Genomic DNA, 12892 nt, shown 5'->3' with positions numbered 1-12892 from the left:
TTGTACAAGAATTTAATGGGTACTTAATACGATTCTGTGATCCCTACCTTAAAATTTAATTACAAGCATTTTTTAAGGGTGCCTAAAAGTTACAAATGTCATCTCCTCAATAACTTTTGTGGTGGATGCAGAGAGGCCTTTGTTAGTTACATATCTAGGCTATCTTGCTGGTTGCTGAAACGATCAGTAGGAAATGTCGGAGCAGTTTCCTCTTCCTAATTTTACAGAGAAATAACCTATAAAAGGATATTTTATGGTGGGCTACAAACCTGAACACTTCTATCTTTGTCTTCCATAGAGAAAACACCTGTTGAGCATACAGATTCCTTCCAGCATGTGTGTACACTGTGTACTTTAGAAAAGTAGATGTTACCATTGCTCCAAGTGAGGCTGCTGCTCTCTTCCACTAACTTTTGGCATCACATCTGTCCTTCCTGGCCCGCTAAGCTGTCCATTTATTTCAATTCTCTCCATAAGCAGCTGCTGTGCTTCCTATCCTAACCGTAGTTGGACAACTACCAACTGTACTTCCAGCCTTCCCCAACCCAAAATGACCATTAAACCTCTACATGACCATAAGTAGATTCAAATCTCTGGAGAATTTTTTTTTTAAATATATCTGAATATATCAGTGGTATAAATAGCATAAACAACAGCAGCCCCACTGTGCATGGGAGCTGTCCAACCTATACTGGCAACTAGCCAGAACGTGGATCTTTATCATCCTCTATATATAAAACTGATTTTGCACAGCATTTTTTATTATAGAAAGCTGCTGCTGCGCAAGAATTAATTTTTCTACCCAAAAATCTACAGTGATTTAAACAACAACAACAACATATGTCCCCCTTGCAACAGTCCTTTCCCCTGGGGTGGAGAATGCTAATTAGGAGGCAGCATCCACCGAGCTGTGTGTGTCTGACACAAACTGCCCACTTAAAGAGACCGTACACAAATGTGCGTGGCTCGCCATGGCGCTGTGCGCTAGGCGGCCGGGACTGAAGCGTGGCTGTGCGCGCTGGGGAACTCGCAGGGCAAGTGACTTGCCAAAGGCAGGGCCGTAGCAGTGCTGGAGAGGTACCTGCCGCTTAGCTCCTGGGGGGCCGGTGTCCGAGCCCCTTGTCCCCCGGCCAGCCAAGGCTGATCGCCCCACGGCCCTGCCTCTTCCTCGGGCCGAGCCGGGCTCGCCTCCCCCGGCTGCCCCGAACCTGCGGCCGCTGCCGGGCCGCGGGCTCCCACCCGGCAGCCCTGCGCCGCTTTCTCCTTTCTGGGTATCGCGGGGTCGGGATTATTTCGGACACGAGCCCTCCCGGCCCCTTCCCCTGGCCCGAGGCGGGGGCCGGGGAGGGCCCGGCAGACGCTCCTTATACGGCCCGGCCTCTGGTCCCTGGGCCCGGGCCAGGAGCTCCTTCTTTGGGCAGCCCCGCGGCAGCGCAGGGGACCTGGGGGGCTCCGGCCGGGCCGGCCGGGCTCGCTCGCTGCCCAACACCCAAATATGGAGACAGACGGGGAGACATTCCTGCGGCCGGCGGGGGAGGCGGCTCTATAAAGCCGGGCCGGGGCCGGGCAGCCCACCGAGCTGGAGAGCTGCGAGGAGCCTGAACCGGAGCAGAGAGCCAGGAGCCACCCGAGGTGAGCCGGGCGGGGCGGGGGCTGAGCCCGCAAAGCCCATTGAGCGCGGCGCGCCGCCCAACGCCCAGCCGGGGCCCGAGACTAAACAGTGTCTAGGGAGCAGCCAAAGCGCCAACCCCCAGAGGCGGGAGCCTCCCCCGCTGCAGAGAGCGAGCGGGCCGGGCTGGCCCTCGTGCGGGGGAGGGGAGAATCGCGTCTTTACGCGGGGGCACAGCTCGGATCGCTGGCGAGGCAGCGAGAGATTAGCGCGTCTTGCCTGGACAGCGGCCGATCTGCAGGGCAGCTCCCCGCAGCTTCCCTGGAGCCGAGCTGGCGTTGAGTGGAGGGAGAGAATGCTAACAGGCACGCGTTACCTCTCTAGTAACTCCTTACTGATCGTGATGAAAAGGGAAATAGTTTAAGTGGCTCTTGTTGAGCCAGTCTTCTCTTTTATTGTAGCCCAGAGGAGAGGTGGGAGTCAGATTTTAAGGAAAAGCACAGTACCATAGATGTTTACTATTTGGATTTTACTATTTGTACCATCCAAGATGGTACTTGAACTTGGATGACTTTATTTTTACATCGCATCTTCTTAATTCCATCCAATTGAAACCAGCACGTTTACTGCTTCAAATTTTTAAAACCCTTAAATAACTATGTGAAAAGTAATTTCTTAAAGTTTACTCTCCTGCCTCTTCGTCTCCAGTTTTTGCCACGTTATTGAATCAAAGTCCCTGGCTTTTATTTTAAAACTGTGGCTTACTATTGTTATCCTGATAAAGGTTTACAATTATTTCTCCTAAATACTCTTGGCAGCTATGACCTACTTTAACTTGTGTTCCAGATTGATGAGATTTTTAAATCAAGTGGAAATGATTATAAGATTACAATTTTTACACCCCCCACAAATATAATTACTTTATGTATCTTAAGTGTATGTATTAAAACTACCAGATTACTTGGTAACAATCTCTAAACTTGATGATAAAATGATCAAGTAATAAATAATGCAGTTTATTGAGTATGTGGTAGATTAATTCTATTAGTTCTTTGAGCTAATTTACAATTTCCTATAACCCATACTGTGTGGAATAAAGATTTAAAATAGAGTTCTAAAATAGAAAGGAAGGCTGGATCTACTTTGAGTTTAAAATGTGATTTTTAATTAACCACTTTAAAGTAGAATAGAAGTTTTTGTTTTAAATCAAACCCTTTGAGATGTCCATTGGACCTTGCAGCCCCATTCTGAAGCCATGCCCCACTTCACCCCTCACCTTCTGTGGGTGGGGGAGAGCCCGGCTCCTCTGGGACAGAATAATCCTAGAATATCAGGGTTGAAAGGGACCTCAGGAGGTCATCTAGTCCAACCCCCTGCTCAAAGGAGGACCAACCCCAACTAAATCATCCCAACCAGGGCTTTGTCAAGCCTGACCTTAAAAACCTCTAAGGAAGGAGATTCCACCAGCTCCCTAGGGAACCCATTCCAGTGCTTCACCACCCTCCTAGTGATAAAGTGGATCATGAGTGGTGAGACTACTGCTGTGTTGCATTGTCTCCTGTCTGCTCTTATGGTGGTTTGATTTTCTTGCCATTCCCCAGAAAGCCGACACCATGTGTGATGAGGATGAGACCACCGCGCTCGTATGCGACAATGGCTCTGGCCTGGTGAAGGCTGGCTTCGCCGGAGATGATGCTCCCAGGGCTGTGTTCCCCTCCATCGTGGGCCGCCCTCGCCATCAGGTACAATGCCCTGTCTTCTAGCCCTGCCAGGACTGCAGCTTCACAGAGGTAGTGCTTAAAAACCATCCCCTGCTTTCTGGGGAAAGTCCCTAATCACTTGGGAGGGGCTGACCCCCACCTCCATAATGGGATTGAGTAATTTATATGCCGGCTGTGCTACAACTGCCTGCTGTCACACCAGCTGTGACCCAATCACTCTTCCTCCCATCATGAGACTAGCTTATATATATATCAGTGCCCCACAAATGTGCTGTTGTAGTACAGGTGTGCTCCATGCAGGCACACCTGTACTGCAATAGCTGCTCTTACAATGGGCTGGATTTGCCCTAGCTGTGCCCTGTGACTTGGGAGCTTTCTCCTCTTCTGTCCTGAGCTGGCTGTCACTCCTCAGAGTGGATAGCGTGTGACTCTCTCCCTCCTTCCCCGGAGAGATGTTAAGCCCCCTAACCCCCTTTTGTTCCTCTCTAGGGTGTCATGGTGGGTATGGGTCAGAAAGACTCCTACGTGGGGGATGAAGCTCAGAGCAAGAGAGGTATCCTGACCCTGAAGTACCCCATTGAACACGGCATCATCACCAACTGGGATGACATGGAGAAGATCTGGCACCACACCTTCTACAACGAGCTGCGTGTGGCCCCCGAGGAGCACCCCACCCTGCTCACTGAGGCCCCCCTCAACCCCAAGGCCAACCGTGAAAAGATGACCCAGATCATGTTTGAGACCTTCAATGTGCCCGCCATGTATGTGGCCATCCAGGCTGTTCTGTCACTGTACGCCTCCGGCCGTACCACTGGTGAGTGAGAGTAATGGGCCTCCTCAGGGCCTCTAACAGCACCCACCCTCACCTGGGGGGCACCCACCTACCAGTATAGGTGATCCCACCCTCACCCTGGGGCATCCACCCACCAGCATAGGTTTCGCCCACCTTGAGCCAGGCCAACACCCACCCTCACCTAGTGAGGGCACCCACCCACTGGCATAGACTCTCTGAGACATGAACCCCCCCTGCCCTCAGAAGGCCCCCAATTCTGCGTTAGACTGATGTTGCCACTAGTAAAAACAAACTTTGCCTGCCCCTTCTCCATGAGGTCCTGCAGGGATTGCTCCTTCCCTTGTGACCATTTCCCAAGCCTTGCCTTGTGTCGGCCTAGCGAGGTGCTCAGTCTTACTTGCTCTCCCACCCCCTCCCCTCCCTGTAGGTATTGTGCTGGACTCTGGTGATGGTGTCACACACAACGTGCCCATCTATGAGGGGTACGCTCTGCCACATGCCATCATGCGCTTGGACTTGGCCGGTCGGGACCTCACTGACTACCTGATGAAGATCCTGACAGAGCGTGGCTACTCTTTCGTCACCACTGGTAAGTGGAGCCTGCCCACCGACCATCTCCTCTGATCGGCAGCACACAGCGGTCACACTCGAGGCTGACCTTGTTTAACTTCCAGGGGGATGGCCAAATCCTGCAACCCTGCACTCCTTTGTGTAACTAGGGATGACTGGTCACCACTCAGTGCAATGGGCACTTGTACTTAGCTACTTGCCTGTTAATTGGTACAGGTTTGTACTTAATAGACACAACCTGAGCCTGGGGGACCTGGTGTGTATTTGCTCAGTGTGGTCCTGTTTGATAGATTTAATATTCAACACAGGGATCTGTATCTGATGTTCCATGTTGAAAATCAAGGACCATGCTTTGATTTCCCCCCCCCCCTTCCATTCATATTGTTGTTTGACTCTGCACAATCTCCCCCAGAGCCAGAAAACATGCAGGCACGCTCTTTTGGAGTCCCTGCCCGTTCCCCTTGACCTCTGGTTGTGCTGCTTTGCTCCTCTCTCTCCCATTCCAGCCTTCTAACATCTCGTTTTTCCCTGTGACAGCTGAGCGTGAGATTGTGCGCGACATCAAGGAGAAGCTGTGCTATGTGGCTCTGGACTTCGAGAATGAGATGGCAACTGCAGCTTCCTCCTCCTCCCTGGAAAAGAGCTATGAATTGCCTGATGGGCAGGTCATCACTATTGGCAATGAACGTTTCCGTTGCCCAGAGACCCTCTTCCAGCCATCCTTCATTGGTATATAATCTCCTCTCTCCAAAAAAAATCCTTCCCTTCAGTGTTACTGATCCTTCTGCTTCACTGGTGAATTAAGTGCACTTACTTCTGTATTCCTTTGTCTCCTCATGTTACCAGGTATGGAATCTGCTGGTATTCATGAGACAACTTACAACAGCATCATGAAGTGCGATATTGACATCAGGAAGGACCTGTATGCTAACAATGTCATGTCTGGTGGTACCACCATGTACCCTGGTATTGCTGACCGCATGCAGAAGGAGATCACAGCTCTGGCTCCAAGCACAATGAAGATCAAGGTACATTTGACTATATGGATTATTGACTCATATAATCAGATAAGACTCTTATTTTCAGACAAGTACAGTGGAATAAGATATAATACTTAACATTGCTGATCTTCAAAGCACTTTGCAAACTATCAGTTTGAATGGGTGCATCTAACTCTCCTTCTTTGGGAAATGCTATTCCACCTCACTTAACATGTTGTAAAGTTATGTGTAGTAATTCATAAAATGTTTTCTGTGCCCATATATGGCTTGTTTACTGATCAGAGCTCTGCTTAATCTTGTAGATCATTGCACCACCTGAGCGTAAGTACTCTGTCTGGATTGGTGGTTCTATCCTGGCTTCCCTGTCTACCTTCCAGCAGATGTGGATCACGAAACAGGAATATGATGAAGCTGGCCCATCCATTGTCCACCGTAAATGCTTCTAAGCATGTTTACATGATCACTATGCTAACCACTCTCAGGATGACACTGTTGTAAGTTGTAGGTTGTTGAATACCTGCAACAGCCATGTAACTTTCTATTTTGTAACAATTTCTGTTACTGTTGCTGCAAACGCTACGTGACACAGAGTGTATGTAAAGTGTACATAAATTAATTTATTTTATCTCGTTTTGTTTATTTTTAAAACCATGCCCTGTGGAAGGAAACCAAAAACTTCAAGAAGCATTAAATCATCAGTCATTCTGTCACGCCCCATTGGAGTTGGTTATGTCATGATTTATTTCCGTTTCTGGAGTTGAAGTCTCTATACACATTCATCCTGTTCTTTAACTGGTTACAATTTAGGGAGAAAAAAGTTACGACACTTTGACATGATGCAGGGTTATTTCACACAGTAGCAATGCTACATTAAACAAACACACTGGGTTATAGGAGGCCAGAGTGCTTCACAGTTAGTTTTTAAAATATATTAAAAAGGTCTGTTTTTTTTTTTTTTTTCAATTTTAAATATGAATCTGAAACTGCTTTCTTGGTTCTGAGAAACACTTCAGTATTTATTATTTTTAGAATTTACATTTCAATTGCTTTACACATGATCTTCCTACTCTGTGCTGTTGTACCAGTGCTGCCATATTCAAGTTCAGGTTAACATTTTCTGTGTACAGCTCTTTTTCAAGGGATTACAGCCTGGCTCTAAAAAACATGGTCATAGCTGTAGAATGTGCCACATCTCATCCTAGAAGCCTTTTCTATTTTTATAACTTTTTAAAAGGCTGTTGGGTTGTATGAGTTTCTTAAACTCTACAAAAACAAAACTTCTTTTGAATGAGATGCAGTCTTACACTGGCCCAACGCCAAAGATATATTTCACTAGACAAATGATCCTGTGCAACACACGTATTTCAAATACCTCATTGGAGTAGAATGTAAATAGTAACTTTTTTTTATAACCCATTTCTAAGTGGAACTGACAGGAGAGGGGTTTTCCTTTAGAATCACTAGTAAATCACTGGGCTAAACTATATAAAACTTAGCAGAGCCCTTCCCTCTTATTTAGCCATTCTGTGACTGCCCTGAACCACTGCATAAAGTAAATGCCCAGTGGCAGACAGGGAGTGGGGCTTAAACATAGATCATTCCACTCCATTATACACAGGCAAATATCAGCGACACTTCCCCTTGGGAGTCTGCAGCCAGGGGCAGGGTCCAGATAAGGCTTGGGAGCTTCCTCACGAGTTAGGCAAGGGCCTTTGGCGCCTGAGGGAGACCCTTCTTTAGGAGGGGGTTAGAAACTTACTGTTGTGGTTCATATTCAACTGGTTCGGACTCTGAGTTAGGGTGACCAGACAGCAAATGTGAAAAATCAGGACAGGGGGTAGGGAGGTAATAGGAGCCTATATAAGAAAATGACCCAAAAATCGGGACTGTCCCTATAAAATTGGGACATCTGGTCACCCTACTCTGAGTCAATCTGGCTACCTTTGTTTGGCTGTCGGTAAATAGTAAAGACTGAACCACAAGATCCAAACCCAACTACGGATACAATGAGGAGGCCCAGGGGTAAGCCAGAGCTAACTGTTCAAGCTCCCTTTTATTAGCCACGTAGCATTTCTTCCCTGAGAGGAAGCCAGTCCTTTTAGCCCTTGAGTAGGGGATGGGACTCAGCTGCCCTTATTAATTCAGCTGCAGCAAAAATCCCAGCTCTTTCCCCTCTGCTGAGGAACTGACCACTTGCTCTTCAGGCACTCCACTCTCATGGATACAGCAGTATCTTCAGACAAGCCAGTAATCCTGTCCCCTGTGTGCTTCTCCCTCATGCCCTGCAATGACTGAAATGGGTTCCTTTGAGCATTGTGGCATGATTCCATTAGACAGAAATGAATCTCTAAGAGCCTTATTTCATATAGATTTCTTGGTCATGATCCCATTTAAATAATTGTTTGCAGAGTAAAGTCAAAGATATCACAAAGATCCCCAAATATTGCATTTATTTTAGATTAGGGTTTTGAGAGACATATGATATGTGCATGTGTGTAACTGATTGTTAGAATAAGAGATTATCACAAAGGGATTCACACTGGTATAGGACTCAATCCTACAAGCTTTACTCGTGTGGTTGAGTGTTTTCAGGACTAGACCATTTAGTGTCTTCAAAGTATGTACGTTATTTGTAAGGAAAGACTGGGTGGATTTAATGTCTGCTTGAAAAAAGATTTTAAAGTGGTTACCATTGTTATCAATGGCTACAAATATTTTGAAATCTACAGACTTTAGCATAAGGTATGTAACATGAAATGCACATTATCTTTAAGCCTGTAGAATATTTTGCTTTTTAATGATGTCTGTAAAGTGTACAATAATGTTAAGGCATAAGAAAAGTTTGATCTGTTAGCTAAAAGTTTGGGAAGGGTTCACATTTCCTTTTAGCTCTTTGGGCAGCTTTTCTACAACTGCCCTAACCTCATATACTGTAAACTGCTAGTTAAGGTAAAATGTCACCAACTCACCATAAGACTTGGTTGATAACCCACGTCTCAGGGGGTTACATTTCAGTCGCTCTTGTTTGCCTCCATCTTAAAAATAACAACCTCAACCCTCCCAAAACAAAAACCAAAAAAAGCTTTTATACGTCTATTTTGCTAAGAGTTGGTAACCATTCTGATAACTCCAGACACAATGAAATACAGAGGACATCGTCCTGTCAGACCCCTGCACAGCTATCCCACTGAACTGTAAGACCTTAGAGGATATGACCCATTTTCTCTTTTAAAATGTTTTCTGGTACCCCTTAAATTCTGTATTAAAAGCTGGCATAAGTGTTCACATATTGCAGTTATGAGCCTTGGATAAATGCCTAGACACATAGGAATTTTGCTGGCATTTGCAGTGATATTCACCCTAATGCAGGGTTTAGGCGGGGCGTAGGAGCTTACATGGGAACTATGTGCGGACATGAATTTCACTCTTAGTTCAAGCTTTTGTTAGTAGGTTTAAAATAATTTTTAAAACTGCTGGAAAAAAAGGTTAATCTAGAAGAGCAGCTGCTCCTCATGATAAGACAAGTGGTGCTGTCAGATCTAGGTATGCAGACTAAACTTTCCAAAGTGAGGACCTAAAGTTAGCTCCTAAATCCATATTCAGGCATCTGATTAAGTGGCCTGATTTTCAGAGGGGCCGAGCACCCTCCATTCTGACTGAAGTCAATGGGAGCTAGGTGCTCAGCACTGCTAAAATTCAGTCCACTTATTCAGGTGCCCAAATATGGAGTCAAGAGCCTAACTTTAGGCACCGATGTGTGAATGTTACTAATTTCATTGGGATTTGTGTGTGCTTATCTGCAGGCAGAATTTGACTCAATGGCTTTATTATCGCTGTCAGTGAATTACGTATGCTCCATATCATGGAGAAAGCCTAATCATTCTATTGACATCTCAGTCCTTACTGTCCCTAGCAGCAAAATTCGGTGTATTACTCATATACATAGTAATTGCCCTGAAGAAGCCATGTTCTTACAACCAGATTCTCCCATTCTGTAGCTAAGTGCCATTGTCCTAGTCCTGTTCCTACTGAACTCAGTGGGAAGAATTGGGATCTCTGATTTAAACGTTAAATGAGTGCTTACGGGCTCCATCCTGACTGATCCCACTGATTTAGATGGAAGCAGGATTGGTCTCTAAGCTATCACATTCTCTTCACCTGCATCCTTGTTCATGTCTATGGGGGAACTTAGCTCATTATGGTACTATTCCCAAATCCAAATGTCTGTTTTCCTTCTTATATGGTCAGAGAGTAAATCAGGGGCCAAATTCCAACTGGGTCTAAGTGGATGCAACAGCACAGCTTTCTGTGGAGTTTCACTTGCTTTCACCAGATGGGACTTTAGCACCTGGTGTGCATTTCACTTGGGTGCTTATTCTGCTCCTGTGTATAACAACACAAGCAAAACAGGACTGGAAACATTTACAAACAGCTTCCGAGGCAATCTAAATACAACAAGGATTCAATTGAAATGGTCAGATTTCGCTGGGTAAAACCCTCAGTCCATGCATATTTTGATTCCTTCCTCAAAACTGTGACACTCCACTATGTTTTCAAAATAATGTTTGAAGCCCTTGCAGGAGGTCAGACTAGAATGATCATAATGGTTTCTCCTGACCTTCAATCTATAAATTTACTTCATTGGACAACCCCTGAAATCTCTCCTCTAATCCTTTAAGCTAGTCTTTGGCAGTTTCCATCGTTAATCATCCTTTTTGGTGATTATAAATTTGTATTCTTGATTGGATGCTGAATACATCCTTGTCACCAAATCCCCATTGACGTGGTCTGTGAGGGCAGCCATTGTACAATGCACAATCTGCTCTATTTTGTTAGAGCAGATCAGTATGTGTGAATGTGGCTGTGGGCTCAGTTTCCAGCTCCATGCTTCTGCCAAATAAGGTTGATGTTAAGCCCCTGTCTATGCCCTGTCTATGTGTCATTAATACAGAGCTGTCAACTCACCCGCCTTTGGAGGATGACACCCACTCATTCCCTCTGCCACCCACCCTTTTTGAAACACTCCCATCAGCTGTGCTGGAAGGGTCGGCTGGACCAGTATTCCGGCTCCTATTCTGAGAGGTGCAAGGGGTGGTGGTGGTGGAATAAAATGGAATAGAGAGAACATGGGAGATAGAAATGGAGAGGAAAGGAGACCCCGGGGAAGTTAGAAACGCAGCAGAGGAGGATAATGGTGGGGCAATATTGCGGCAAGGAGGAGAAAGAAAACGCTGAGGAACAGATTCACTCTTGTGATCCAGCTTTTGTGTGCCAGTCTGGTGGTAGAAAGGGCCAGAAAGCAGCCAGAGCACACCAGAATGGGATTTCCTGTCTGTGTCTGGTCACCAGCTGAGGAAGGATCTGATTACACCAACTTCTACACCACCCATCTCTGCAGCCCCTAGTATAGAGAGCAGTGTGTGTGGAGGGTAAGGCCAGAGCACCACTGTGCTGGGGCTATTCTTTGTTGGAGTAGTGTCCTCTTGGGGCCATAGCCAGCTGATACAGTTTTGAGAAAGTCCCCAGGCTGCTCTACCATTATGCTGGGCCAGGCCCATGCATCAGCCCTCCTCCTCAACTGGGCCCAATGATCCATGGGCATAGCTGAGAATCTACTCTGGAAGGTAAAAATAGATAGGAAAGAGAGGCTAAATCAGGAAAAAAAATTGAAGAAAGGATTTTAGAGAAGAAGATTCATAGAAATGTTTAAATTAGACATGGGCTCAGATTGCACCATCCTGAGTTGCTGTAGATGTGAGCTTCCCCCAACCTGGTAGTGTAGACACAGCCTACAGCGACAGATGGGGTATGTCCATCGCTGGAGGAGCACCCCCTTCCTGAACGACAGCAGCTAGATCAATGGAAACATTCTTCCATTGACCTAGTGGCATCTCTGACAGGGGTGAGGTCAGCATAGCTACATAGTTCGGGGGTGTGGATTTTTCACACCCTGAGTGCTGTAACTGTGTTGACCTAATTTTAAATGTAAACCAGGCTGTGTTGTCACTCCCAGAGCTCTTCCACAGGCCCTTCCCTGCTCTGAGCATTATCCTGGCGTTATTTAATTGTTTACAGAGCATGTCTCACAAATAGCGAGGAAGCAGAAGACACAAGGCTCAGGGACCAAACTCAACTCTCAGTGATGCTGTAACTCCAGCGTGACTCCACTGAAGTAAAAATCTACATTGCACTGAGAGCAGAATCTGGTCCAACATGTCTCTTCCTTTCCGGAGAGACGGAGCACATGCCATGAATGCCACAGCCCTTTTCATGTTCTGAATTGGGAATTTGCACCCTGTTCTTCTCTCTCTCCCATGGTGTTCTAAACACGTTAAATTGAAAAGCATTTTAACCCATATTAGTATTGACCTATGCTCCCAGGGCCGGAATCGCCTCTCTCACAGGTTTTATGTCAATGTAGCTCCATCAGTCATGCCTGAGTTACACCATGGAGAGATCAGCATCAGGCCTAGATTAGTTATCTAATGAGGGCTTATTATTACACATTAAAAATCAAAATAGGTAGAGCCGGTTGGAAATTGTCAGTTATTTTTCACAAAAAATATGAAAAATAAATTTTTTAAACAGATTTCCTGTGAAAACTTTTTTTTTAAATTGAGGGTGGGGGAAACCCCTTCCAAAATTTTGGTTCTTGAAAACTGGAAAATGTTGGTTTTACTTTACTGGAAATAATGATTTTCAGTTTGTTTGTTTTTTCCAAAGTCACCCCCAATGAACATTTTCTGCAAAATTTTTTGTTTTGTTCAAAAAACCATTTTTGGGCAAAGTTTTGATTATAACAATTCAGCCAGCTCTGCAAAATAGCTTCCAGAAAGTATTTGTCACAGATGGAGAAACAGCACAGCTGGGTGAGTGTAACCTATATTGGTGTCATTAGGCATAACCCTAGGTAACTCGGGAGGGTGGAAGACCACGAGTGTCGATGAAGCCTTCCTGCACTAGGCCTAAATGAACCAAACTCCTTCCATGTTTAAACTCTAATCGACCTCAAAAGCCAGATGCAGAAAATTGGAATGTGTAACAGCCTGTTATCAGGTGCAGAACCGCTCATACCGGTGCCAAGCGGTAATAATGAAGCTTGCATACTTCTGGCTGAAAGGCAAAATAACAAATCAAAGGAAAGGGACAAGATAATTCAAAAAGAAGTTACTAACAAGCTGGACTTATAGCCACCAAG

General features: G+C 45.8%; 1 protein-coding gene and 1 long non-coding RNA gene across 2 annotated transcripts in view; one reads left to right on the top strand and one right to left on the bottom strand.

Annotated features, from left to right (window-relative positions):
* The window catches only part of LOC117874723, a 57992-nt gene extending 56575 nt beyond the window's left edge, over positions 1–1417 (bottom strand). The window contains exon 1 of the long non-coding RNA XR_004645058.1: positions 1082–1417. This is a non-coding gene — a long non-coding RNA (uncharacterized LOC117874723). The remainder of the gene's footprint in view (positions 1–1081) is intronic.
* A 104-nt stretch (positions 1418–1521) lies between these two features.
* On the top strand, positions 1522–6411 carry ACTA1 (actin alpha 1, skeletal muscle). The gene is made up of 7 exons (XM_034765126.1): positions 1522–1632; positions 3211–3351; positions 3820–4144; positions 4551–4712; positions 5231–5422; positions 5540–5721; positions 5997–6411. The coding sequence occupies exons 2-7, from the start codon at positions 3223–3225 to the stop codon at positions 6138–6140; spliced, it is 1134 nt and encodes a 377-aa protein (XP_034621017.1). The 5' UTR covers positions 1522–1632; positions 3211–3222; the 3' UTR covers positions 6141–6411.
* Positions 6412–12892: the final 6481 nt, after the last annotated feature.

This window comes from Trachemys scripta, chromosome 3, assembly GCF_013100865.1.
Source record: "Trachemys scripta elegans isolate TJP31775 chromosome 3, CAS_Tse_1.0, whole genome shotgun sequence".
NCBI lineage: Eukaryota > Metazoa > Chordata > Testudines > Emydidae > Trachemys > Trachemys scripta.
The sequence above is the reverse complement of the archived record's forward strand: the minus strand, read 5'-3'. Positions and strand labels throughout refer to the sequence as shown.